This window comes from Ochotona princeps, chromosome 24, assembly GCF_030435755.1.
Source record: "Ochotona princeps isolate mOchPri1 chromosome 24, mOchPri1.hap1, whole genome shotgun sequence".
Lineage (NCBI taxonomy): Eukaryota > Metazoa > Chordata > Mammalia > Lagomorpha > Ochotonidae > Ochotona > Ochotona princeps.
In genome coordinates, this window is record NC_080855.1 from 19,992,819 (window position 1) to 20,005,693 (window position 12,875).

The following is a 12,875-nucleotide window of genomic DNA, read 5'->3' on the forward strand; positions in this document are numbered from 1 at the left end:
GCTCCTGGCTCCTGGCTTTGAACCAGCTCAGCTCTGGCTGTTGCAGCCATTTGGGGAGTGAACCAACAGATGAAAGCTGTTTCTGTCTGTCTCTCTTCTCTGTAAAGTCTGCCTTTCCAATAAAAATAAATCTTAAAAAAAAAATAAATAGAGATGTACTTAATATAGTGAGCTATGCATCTAAATAGGTGATACAGTAAATCTCAAAGGTCTTTTACTATAATTTTTAATTTTAAAAATATGTGTATAAAATTAAAGTTTACAAAACTGCAAAAGATAGACTGGATAGATATATAGAATTAGTTTAGGTGCATATGTAATTTTGAAAGTAGTCAACCATTCATTTGTATCAGAGTAATTCAAAGATACATGTTTTAACATGTCTCTAGGGTAACCATTTGAGTTTATAATACACAAGCCAACAAAATATAAAACTGTAATAAAATCTGATGATTCCAAATGAAAGTTAAAAGATAAAAGAGAGCAAATGGAAAACAAATGGTAAGATGTTATTTATAAACCAAAATATGTCACTTTTTGCTTTATCATCATGTGCCACATAAAATGTTTTGGTCAATGATGGACAGTGCATACTAGCCACCTAGACATAGCATCTGGAGGTTCATTGGCTACTTCTTATGAGATAGTCCCAGTGAAAATTTATTGTCAGTGAATAAGCTATAAATAATTCTAAAGCTTACAAATGATAAAATGTTAAGTAATTATATGTTACAGCACATAGTCATCAGTCATTTTACTATTAAGCAAGAAAACAAGCTTCAGGGACATTTTGAAGTTCTAGAATCTGTATTTGACTTTTGATTTTTTAAAAGTCAGCTAAAACATTGATTTATTCATTGTGAATCTCATAGTTGAGAGTTTACTCATATCGTATTCTGTAACTGCCATCAGGAAGATATATAAGTGGTTTTAATAGCTCTGTGATTTAGAATATACCTTTTGGATAACTATTTTCCACCCAGTGTTTTACCACTTCTACTGTTAAAATTAATTTTCCATTCTGCTGCTATGCTGTCACCTTGTTTTCTAATACTGTACTGAGCATTTCGCTCCTTAGATTATAACTGTTTGTGTATATCTCTTTAATCTTTAAATATCCACACCTAAAGACCAAGCTTCAGACATAAGCAATAACAGAAGTTGTAAAGACTTTTTTTTTCAGTTGTCTCTATCATTTTATAAAATTTTCAAAATGAATTCCCCAAAAAGGAGAACTTAAATGTGAGTCATTTAACTTAGACAAGTTAAATTTAATGAGATACGGTATATCAGAAATGTTTCTCTCACGTGTGTTTTACTCCAATTGGAATGACAGAACCCTGCCATAGACTGGCAGTATTTCTCAGACTTATTTCTTGGGAATCACTGTCACCAGACTACTTCTATGCAGTGTTCTTCTTTCCAATAAATGAGAAAAATGAGTGAGTCTTCTGTAATTAAAATTCCAACATTCAAGTAAGATAGATTGAGGATATGATTGAAACAAGCTGCTTTCTGCTTTTTGTGTGTGTGTTTATAGGGTCAATAAGCTGGCAACATCTGAATTAAAAGTTCGGGCTCTCAACTCCCTTTATTTGAAAGCCCAACACGTAAAGCAGAATCAGAATATGAATATGCCCAAAGAAAGTGAAAGAACAGTTACTTTCAATTTGCATGACACGGCTGCCATTAAATTTAATACTGGGGTAAGTATATTCACTAAAAACACTAACTTAATGTGTTTGGGGTTTAAGATCTTCACACTGGTTTTATCTAATCCTTAGAAAAATATTTGGGCCAATGAGCACTGTAACTCCCATTAAGAGATGCAAAAGAAATAGATTCTAGATAAAGATTACAGCTGTTGCTCTCATTATTGTTATTTCTCAGATTAAAAGTTTGCCTTGGGCCCAGTGGCGTAGCCTAGCGGCTAAAGCCCTCACCTTGAACGCACTGGGATTCCATATGGGCTCCTATTCTAATCCTGGAGGCTCCACTTCCCATCCAGCTCCCTGCTTGTGGCCTGGGAAAGCAGTCCAGGACAGCCCAAAGCCTTGGAACCCTGTACCCGTGTGGGAGACCTGGAGGAAGTTCCTGATTCCTGGCTCCTGGCTCCTGGCTCCCGGCTCCCGATTGGCACAGCACCAGCTGTTGCGCTCACTTGGAGAATGAATCATTGGACGAAAGATCTTTCTATCTCTCCTCCTCTCTATATATCTGACTTTGTAATAAAAATAAATAAATCTTTAAAAAAAAGTTTGCCTTGCAAATTTACCCTTTGTTCAGTTCTAACAAGGCCAGAACTTAGTAATATAGTACTCAAATGATATTTTTTTTACCAAATTGAGAACATTTTTCTCACCATAAATTGTAACAGCCAGGCAAAAAATCATATTTTTTTGGTGATGTTTTCTTTATGAGACAGAAAAAAATAGTTGTTTGTAAAATAATATGTAATTTTGATTATCTCATCTGAAATATGCAATATGTTCATGAAGGAAAACCATTTCCTTTTTTCGTTTTTAAAGATTTATTTATTTTTTATTGGAAACGCAGATATTAAGAGAGAAAGATCTGCCCACTGGTTCACTCCCCAAGTGGTCACAATGGCCAGAGCTGAGCCAATCTGAAACCAAGTGCCAGGAGCTTTTCCTGGGTCTTCCATATAGGCACAGGGTCCCAGAGCTTTGGACCGTCCTTGACTGCTATTCCAGTCCACAGGCAGTGAGCTAGATGGGAGGTGGAGCAGCCAGGACACAAACCAGCACCCATACTGGGCCCGGAAAACCATTTTCTTAAGGAAAAAAGTTGGTCTCTTCAATAAATGCTGTTGGGGCAAGTGGATATCCAATTGCAGATATAAGAAACAAGACTCCAGGTCTTAATCCTTTTACTTAATACCTTAAATACAATATTTTGTTCTTTTCTTGGGTTCATTTTAATGCTTATGATAATATTAAGTGTATATATTTTCACCATGTAATTTTTAAGCATGTATATTAATGGTTTTTAGCATGAATATCCTACTTGAATCACTAACTAGTGTAATGTTTTCTTCTTTTTTAGTTTCCACTTTACCTCCAGCAATTTTATTCCATGTTTATAAAAAGGGCATTATTCAGTTGGCGCAACTGGAAGTTTATGTTGCTACAGATAATAGTGATTTTAGTTGTTACTTCGTATCTCTTATTAAGTCTGGAAGTAAGAAATGTGCATGCCAGAGAAATTGATCTGAGTCAATATGGTCGAACTACTGTTCCTTACTCACTTTCAGGGAATTCTGACCTGGCTCTGAAACTCATAAAGAACCTTGAGATTTTTCTACACACCAAAAACCAAGAACTAAAGAAAGTACCAGGTAAAATCCATAGGGTTGCATATAAGAAGATGATTTTTATATCTCTTGGAAAGAACTTAACTTTATATCTCTTGACTTTCAGTTACTCATTTATTTCTTTTCAACTGGTTATCACCTTAATGAAGACTGTTAATTCAAAAGAAAAAAACATTCACTTCAAGATTTATTGGTGGGGCCAACACGATGGTTTAACTGGCTAATCCTCTACCTGCAAATGCTGGCACACCATATGAGTGCTGGTTTATGTCCTAGCTACTCCATTTCACATCTAGCTCCCTGCTTATGGCCCAGGAAAGCAGGGAAGGATGGCCCAGAGCTTTGGGACCTTGGTCCCGTGTGAAAGACCTGGTGGAAGCTCCTGGCTCCTGGCTACAGATCAGCTCAGCTGTGGCCATTGTGGCCATTTGGGGAGTGAACCAGAGGATGGAAGACTGATCTCTCTCTCTCTCTCTTTTTCTTCTTCTTCTTATGTCTGTAAATCTATTTTTTCAATAAAAATAAATATAAAGAATTTTAAAAGATAGTTGATAGCAAAACTTAATAATTAGTGTATATGTTTTGACTTTAAGAGACCTTTCAGCTACTTGCATTAACTTTCAGAATCAAAATACTATAGTACAACAGCATAGAATTTTTATTATAACTAACCAGGTTATGTTCAGACATGTCGCGGAACTCTCACAGGGTAAAATGTCAATTCCAAAATCTGAAAGTTGACGTTAATTATAATGGCCATTCTAAAATGGCCAGACTCTTTTTTTTTTAAAGGTTTTTTTAATTTAAAAGAGATTTACAAAGAGAGGAGAGACACAGAAAGATCTTCCATCTCTTGCTCACTCCTCCAAATGGCCACAATGGCTGTAGCTGAGCCGATTCTTCTCCAGGTCTCCCATGTTGACGTAAATCTAAATCCTCACCTTGCACATGCCAGGATCCCATGTGGACACTGCTCCACCTCCCGTCCAGCTCCCTGCTCATGCAACTGGGAAGGCAATAGAGGATGGCCCAAAGCCTTAAACGCTGCACCAGCGTGAGGTACCCAGAAGAAGCTCGTGATTCCTGGCTTTGGATCGACTCAGCTCTGGCCATTGTGGCCACTTGTGGAGTGAACCAGTGGACAGAAGATCTTTTTATTTGTCCTTCTCTCTGTAAATCTGCCTTTCCCATAAATATAAATCAGTCTTTGAAAAAATCCTACATCTAACACATTTCTCCTTCAGCAAGTGAAAAGAAAGGCATTCCCATGTAAACACATAGAATTGATCACCAGCAAACTTTGCTACCTATGAAAAATATTAAAGAGATTTGTTCACTCCGAAATGAAGAAACTGGACAGTAAATCTGCTACTTGTGAAGAAATGAGAGCACCTATTGGCCAAAAAAAAAAAAAAGTTCATAACAGATGTAAATATTAAAACGAAGGCAGGCATTATGGCACAACAGGTTAAGCCACTGCTTGAGATGCCCCTTATGTGACAGTGCCTGTTTAAATTCTGGTTCTTCTACTTCTGATCCAACTTTCTTCTGCTGAACCAAGGAGGCAGTCAACCATATTCCAAGTACTTAAGTCCGTGACACATGTGGGGAACTCAAATGGAGTTCCTGGCTCCTGACTGCCATCTTTGTCAGCCCTAGCTATTGCAGGCACTTAAGAAATGAACCAGCAGCTTTTAAATTTGGTGTATCTCTCCCATCTTCCAAATATAAACTTTTTAGATAGTCAAACAACAAAGGAACTTGAAACACTACAGTCTAAAATATGTACTTAAATCAAAAAGGTGCAAATGAAGAATCACCAAAAGGAAACCACATAGAAAGAAATACGCTAATCTGAAGTGTTCAGTGCTGGGCACAGTGCTGTGGCTAATCAGGTTAAGCCAGCGTCTGCAGTGCCAGCATCCCGTAGAGGCACCAATTAGTCTCAGCTGCCCCACTTCCAATCCAGCTCCCTGCTAATGCACCTGGAAATGTAGTGAAAGACGGCCCAGGTGCCTGGGTCCCCACCCGCCGTGTGGGAGACCCAGAGAAGTTCTTAGCTCCTGGATTTGGACTGACCCAGCCCTGGCCATTGCAGCCATTTGAAGAGTGAACTAGTGGATAGAAGATTCTTGCTCTCTGTATCCTTTCCTTTCTAACTGCCTCTAAAATAAAAAGAATAATAATAATAAGATAAAAACTTACAATAGCTTCAGAAACAAAATTGTATTCATGAAGTTAACAAAAGAAATGAAAATTGGAAGCATTTAAAATATTGTTGAGGAAAAGTAAACATGCACAGAGACACATTTTGTGTTGAGATTGGAAGACTAAATATTGTTAGGGTAGCAGTTCTTCCGAAATTTATCTTGGCTCAGTGCCGTTTCTATCATAATTCAGCTAAACTTTTTATTTTTATTTTTTTATTTTTGTTTATTTGTTTTTTTATTACAAAGTCAGATATACAGAGAGGAGGAGAGACGGAGAGGAAGATCTTCCGTCCGATGATTCATTCCCCACGTGAGCGCAACAGCCGGTGCTGTGCCGATCGGGAGCCAGGAGCCAGGAACCTTTTCTGGGTCTCCCACATGGATGCAGGATCCCAAAGCATTGGGCCATCCTCGACTGCTTTCCCAGGCCACAAGCAGGGAGCTGGATGGGAAGTGGAGCTGCTGGGATTAGAACCGGCACCCATATGGAATCCCAGTGCATTCAAAGCGAGAGCTTTAGCCACTAGGCCACGCCGCCAGGCTCCAGCTAAACTTTTAACTTCTATTGAATTGTCGACTGTATCTGAGATTATTGTAGGGATTAGTGATAGAGCCAATTTCTTGAAGAAAAAGATGAATTTTTGAAATAGCCATTATGGGAAATTTTAAAAAAGCAATAATGAATGACCAAAAATGTTTTTTTTGATCCTTTCTCTCCTACATATATAGTAGGTGATATATTAGATACTGACTCATTGACCCATTTCTTTATTTTAGGCAATGTAAAGGATTTCATTATCCAAACTAATGAGTGTCGTGAGCTCTGCATTATTGCACTTTCCATTGAGGTTGAGGAAAACAAAATAGTATTGACTATTTTGTTCAACAATGAAGCATATCATTCAGCTCCAACATCCTTGGCAGTGTTAGACAACGTACTTTTTATGTCGCTTTCTGGCTTCAATGCCTCCATCAGAGTGACCAACAAGCCTCAACCCCTCCCCATCTATGGTTCTAACATGGTGTATGTATGTTTTTTTCTTTTTACTGAAATTGAGCCCTAAGATGTTCTGTTGATGTCTGGGCAAATTCATTTGAAAATATGAAGTGAAATCACCATTTCATTTTGATTTCATCTTCTGTAGGCCTACAAATGGACTACAAATAGTATTATGTTTGGCTTTTGGCATTTCTGTTGTGGTGGGTAACTTCTGTCTTCAGACAGTGAATGAGAGAATCAGTAAAACAAAGCACATCCAGTTTGTGAGTGGGGTCTATGTGCTTGCCTACTGGCTTTCTGCTTTGTTGTGGGACCTCATCAGCTTCTTCATTTCTTGCTGCTTACTACTGGTGAGTGTTAATTGAAATTAACCTGAAGTGTCATTTTACTTATGTTCTCCCCCATCCCCCTCAAAAAAAAAACCTGTCCAATTAATTGTATCCTGAAACTAATGCTTATCAAAGATTTGAAAGTATGTTGTCTTGTTATGCCAGAGAATGTATGATGGAAATCTCATGATGTGAATGTTCTCTTTTTGTATTTCTATTTGAAAGTAAAGTTACGGAGAGAAGGAGGGGGAGGGAGAGGTCCCCAAATGGCCCCAATGGCCGGAGCTGAGCTGATCCAAAGCCAGGAGTCAGGAGCTTCTTCCAGGTCTCCTGTGTTGGTGCAGGGTCCCAGGGACTTGGATATCCTTTATTGCTTTTCCAGTTGCATTAGCATGGGGCTGGATTGGAAATGGAACAGCCAGGGCTGTTCCATGTGGCATACCATTGCCACAGGTTGAGAAGTCACCTGAAATGCCACCACCCTGATGCACAAATTTTCTTTTTCAAGAATAGCGTTTTTCTTTGAAAAGTCTGTCTTACATTCGCATTCTGTATGTTTGCACATCATTGTGCAAAAATCTCCTGTGGAAGTATAAATGATATCTGTCACTTGTCTGTCACCAATGTCTGCTGATTTTCAGTGCTAATCCTCCTTGTCCCTTCACGACACACAAACATTCTGTTTGGAGGGCTGCCTGAATGTAAAAAGTTATTTATACAACAAACATTGAGCTCCTGCTTTTGTTATGAATACAGCAGAGAGAAGATAGACAAGGTTTATCTGTTGATAAATTCTAGTCAGCATTAAAATTACTGGTCTTGCCAAAGGATTACACAGATAATTCAGTATTGATTTGGAAATATTCCTCAAAATTATGCCCTTTGCATCTTCGTACAGCTTAGTACTAGAAAGTCTATAGGAAGATTTTTTCCCCCCTTCCAGGCCAGAAAGCAAGTAAAGATTTTTTATAAGGGTTAACCCAGTTTTCTAACATCTTTTTAAAAAATCATTGTTCTCTCATGAAAAATAAAAAGTAAATAAAAGTAATTTTAATTTAAAAAACATTGTTTTCCATGGTCTTGAAACATTATTTTCATTTTGTTTTGACTAACAGTATTCATTCAGTGTATCTTATATTGTTTTTCTGTTGAGTTGTCATAACTCTAGTGTACCACTATCAGTCTATATTAATTATGGTAGTTTTATAGGAAATTTAGCCATACTTTCATGGTTTGAGGCTTCTCAACTTCCTTATTAACTCCCTGTTTATATTAACATGTTATAGATAAACTTTGAAATCAGTTTATCTTATTTCAAAAAAAAAAAAGTTCTGGGGCCCGGCGACATGGCCTAGCAGCTAAAGTCCTTGCCTTGAAAGCCCCGGGATCCCATATGGGCGCCGGTTCTAATCCCGGCAGCTCCACTTCCCATCCAGCTCCCTGCTTGTGGCCTGGGAAAGCAGTTGAGGACGGCCCAAAAGCTTTGGGACCCTGCACCCGCATGGGAGACCTGGAAGAGGTTCCTGGTTCCCGGCATCGGATTGGCGCGCATCGGCCCGTTGCGGCTCACTTGGGGAGTGAATCATCGGATGGAAGATCTTCCTCTCTGTCTCTCCTCCTCTCTGTATATCCGGCTTTCCAATAATAATAAATCTTTTTTAAAAAAAAAGTTCTGACTCCCTTATTAACTCCCTATTTATATTAACATGTGTATTAACATGGCAATAAAGGGAGCCATACGATAATTGTAACTGTTAGTTTTTTTTTCACCCTCTGTCGCTATTGTCTTGATATACTACCTGTAGAGACTATTTCTAAACTTCTAATGATGTTTTTATTCATTTATCCCTTCTCTCCTTCTATTAGTTAGCCTTCTAAGTGATCATTTGATCACTCAAAAAGAGACAGTCACTTTGCTGTAACTGGGGAAACTTTACCAATCAAAATCAGTTTTTAATCACTCTTGAGAGTCTCTCTTCTTGTAATCCACTCTAAATTTGTACTGCCTTGTCTGATTCTTAGATACAATAAAGAACAATTCAAGACTCCAGGACCCGAATTACTGAGATGGAGACCAGAGCATAGCAGAGACCAGGGTGCAGTCCGAGTGACAGGAGTAGGGCAACTCTTCAGTCGCTTCCTATGCATTTTTCTAGGATAATTCAAAAATCAACTTTATGCAGACGTAATTTCTTTGACTTTGGTCATAGAAAAAATTAAAACTATAGCGAAGAGAGAAAACAAGTATAGTCATTCTGTTGGCTGGAATGTTCTATATTAAGGAAGGACTGGGTTGTTCACTTCGGGTTCAAAAAGTGAAGACTCTTAAAACTATGAACAAAGGGATTTAAGTTAGGAAATTTCCCGTGCCATAATGAAGTGTTTTTCCTTTCTAAGTGTTCTGTCTTGACTTGTCGCACACTTTCTTTGACTTTGCTTTTTGCCTTTATGCCCTGCGATCCAGGTAGTATTCGTGTTCTGTGACGTGGATGCCTTTGTGGTGGATTACCACTTCCTAGACACAGTGCTGATCTTTATGTTGTACGGCTGGTGTGTCGTTCCTCTAATTTATCTTGGAAGTTTCCTGTTTTCTAGTAGTACCACTGCCTACATCAAGCTTACTTTGTTTAACTACTTTTCAACCGTTTTCAGTATCATCATTCACACTGTAATAAAAAATCATGGTAAGAGCCTCACACAGTTTTCCTTTTTTTTTCTGGGAAATACTTTTAAATACATTGGGATGAAAAGGTCGAAGATTAAAATATACAAAAATTTTGAAAAGCCTGTGCTTTTTTGGAAATCAATAAATATTTATTGAGTGGATACGTGAGAAATAGGTCTGGAGAAAGTGAGGAAGAGGAAAAAGGAAGGAGGGAAGGGTGAGTGGAAAAGGGGGAGGGATAAAAGGGAACAGAATAACAAGGGAGGAAGACAGATGCCAGGGAAATATTGTTACAAAATGCTTCTCTTTTGAACTCTGTAATTGACAAACTGAAACCACAAACTGTCTGGGTCAACAAATTTAGGATAATCTAGTAGACTGCCGACTCTGAATGGTTTAAACATTGACGGAGGAGTTTGTTTCTCTAGTCAGTTTCCATATTTTTTTTTAATTTAATGGAAGATAATCCATCATCTTTTTTATCACAGAGACTGAATTTTCCGGCCCCACTAAAAACCTTGTAAGTACTATATTAATGGTGCTTCCTACATACAACTTTGCAATGAGTATCAGCAGATTGTTTGATGATTATGAGGTGAAAAAACTGTGTGCCAAGCCATTTCGAAATGTTTACTTGGACTGCAGTATACCATGTGAGTATTTGGACTCCTCAAGTTCCCCAAAACAATGTTATTCCATTACAGCCTTTTGTACTGAGATTCAGAGTGTGCAAGGTAAGTGAAAGCTTGTCATCACTCCAATGGAGACAAGTAAGACTGGCTATTTTGTGTCTTTTATTTTCAGAGTGAAAACTGAAGAATCCAAGATAAATGTCACTAAGTCATTACCATATTTAGAATGAGTATTAGTCATTCACCTACAATGTGCAAGTAGTTTTAAGTCCAGTATTATGTGGTTTTTTGTAACATTCAGTATTAATTTATGTATAATAAATATGTATAGCTGAGTATATTTCACTAAGATTGTGACTTCAGAATTAATTTCAAGTAGATGATGGCAGTCATGAAATTTAATATTTTATTATTAAATGGAAATTTAGCTGCAGTAAATTCACAGAATAGTCAAAGAACAATTTTAATATTGAGGTAAGAAATGTGTGTATAGATAAATATTTGATTTTAGGAAAAACTAGGGAAGAACTTTATCTGTTTCAAAATCACTTCAGTCATTGAAGTATTACTTAATGCAAAGGAAACAATGTAAGACTTTTTAAATTATTTTTATTATTTTTCATGATACATCTTTTAAGTATAGGGGTTCCCCATTTTCCCTCCAACTTTGTCTCTCCCCAATTTCTGCTCCCACCATTTCCCCCCTTATTTTTTTTACTGTTTATTAAGTTACAAAGTTAACATGCTGCTATTTAAATACATCACAGAATTGTAAATATAGACAAAGATAGAAAATCTAGTATCATAAATAAAGAAAAAAGATCACAGCATAGAAAACTTATTAAGTCCTGCCTAGAGCCTATGGCGCTCCAGGTGAGAGCTGAGGGGTGAAGGTGTCTGCTTACAGCATCCAAGGCTTTCCTCTGTCACATGTGCCAGATTACCTGGGCATCACGGAGGCAGTGTCTGCTAAAGAACTTGATGAAAAGGAGCTGCTGTTTAGAAGGCATCCTAAAGAGAACAAGTTGCAAGCCAAAATTCAGGGTATATAAACTGCTGTTCCCAAGAATGAAAAAAGATGAGGAAGCAGCTCACTGAAAATGTTGCTAGGCTGGAACAAGACTGAAACAGACACATAAAGAGGAGCTAGGTCTATTAAAGCTAATGTCTGAGAACAGGATAGGTTCTGTCGCTGATAGCAATTCAAACTTAGTGTTGGAGAAGCAGCCACCACCATACCCAAAGCACAATAAAAGCTGCACTGGAAAAGGAGGGGAACAAAGAATAGCAGAAGCTGAAATTAAGGATAGAGATAGGAGCTAGACATACAGAAAATGAAACACGTGCTCATATATTGGCTGCTGGACAATTGGAAATTAAACAGATAACATTAGATGGCCGTTGTATGGATTGAGGCATTGAAGATCAACTGAAAGAACAGAATTGTGCTCTTGACTGTGGCAGCTGTAAGATGCTGAATATATGCAAAGCCATGTGGAAGACTTCCTGCCGTTTCTAACAAGCCCCAGTGTGAGAAATATGTATACTTTAGAAGTTTGGAAAGTACTGTAATGAAATTGTAAACACAGCTGCATGGGGAGGTCAGCTTGAGCTGAGAGCTCTAGCTCACATTTTACAAACTCCTGGGAGAATAGTAGAGGATGGACCAAGGCCCTGCCACCCTCACCTACATGGGGGACCTGGAGGAATCTCCTGGCTCCTGGCTTCAGATTGGTTCAACTCCAGCCATTGTGGCCTCTTGGAGAGAGAACCAGCGAATGGAGGATCTTTGTCTATCCTCCTCTCTGTAAATCTGACTTTCCAATAAATAAATCTTTTTTTAAAGGTAAATATTAGAATAAAACAAATTCATAGTGCATTTCTGTATATTAACATAGATTTGACAGAAAATACAATTATTATAAAAAGAGGATGGTTTTATTATCTTTGCTTCTCAGTGATGTCCCTTATTTTCATATCCAGAATAGAATTGTTTTTGTTAGAAAATTTTCTCTGTAGTAAGGTAAAAAAATTTCAGCTATAGTGCTCTTAAATTTTATTTATCAAGTTATTTTGAGTATGCTCTGTTAAAACTTTTTTTCATATTTATGGAATAGAGTTATCTTTGAAGGTTCTTAAGGATATCTGCGTGGTCTATAGTAAGGATTAGATACCTTTATTTTGTATGCTTTATTCAGTTACTAAGTATTCTATTCACACAGGCTCAGTCTTTAAAATTCATTTTAAAGAATTTAAAGCTGATACTAACCAGAACAAGGATGAGTGACTGAAGAACTGTAATAATCAAAGATATCAAAGAAGATCAAACAGTGTATCAATGCAATTACTTGTTTCCTGTATTCTATATTTCTCTATAGATATTTCTTTAAACTCATGAACAAGTCATCCTATATATGTTACTATTTAGTTCCACCTTAAAGATCAGTTGTTAAAGTAAGACTACCTCCTGTCATCCCCAGTTCTTCAGAACAATGTCTATAATTTTGGAGAACATGGAATTGCAAAGTTCCTGATTACATTGGCTGTCATGGGTTTATTTTTCCTCCTCTTGCTTTTGCTTCTGGAGACAGTACTGTGGAGCCTGAAAAGTTGTATCTTTTATTACATTGTGTCTGATGTCTATAAGAAAATCATAAAAAGAAAGGTGAGTAACAAATGTGGACTTTAAATAATTCAAAGAAAGC

The 12,875-nt window shown here is 37.4% G+C and overlaps 1 protein-coding gene and 1 pseudogene across 5 annotated transcripts in view; both read left to right on the forward strand.

Moving 5' to 3' along the window:
• LOC101526661 (phospholipid-transporting ATPase ABCA3-like) overlaps positions 1 to 12,875 on the forward strand; it is a 69,731-nt gene that overhangs the window by 41,995 nt on the left and 14,861 nt on the right. For all 5 annotated transcript variants that reach the window (XM_058680722.1, XM_058680720.1, XM_058680718.1 and 2 more), the window contains 7 exons: positions 1,541 to 1,706; positions 3,067 to 3,358; positions 6,322 to 6,568; positions 6,690 to 6,894; positions 9,338 to 9,557; positions 10,027 to 10,191; positions 12,651 to 12,835. In XM_058680722.1, coding sequence (XP_058536705.1) covers positions 1,541 to 1,706; positions 3,067 to 3,358; positions 6,322 to 6,568; positions 6,690 to 6,894; positions 9,338 to 9,557; positions 10,027 to 10,191; positions 12,651 to 12,835 — 1,480 coding nt within the window. The remainder of the gene's footprint in view (positions 1 to 1,540; positions 1,707 to 3,066; positions 3,359 to 6,321; positions 6,569 to 6,689; positions 6,895 to 9,337; positions 9,558 to 10,026; positions 10,192 to 12,650; positions 12,836 to 12,875) is intronic.
• Positions 10,299 to 12,560, forward strand: LOC105941909 (deubiquitinase OTUD6B-like; annotated as a pseudogene).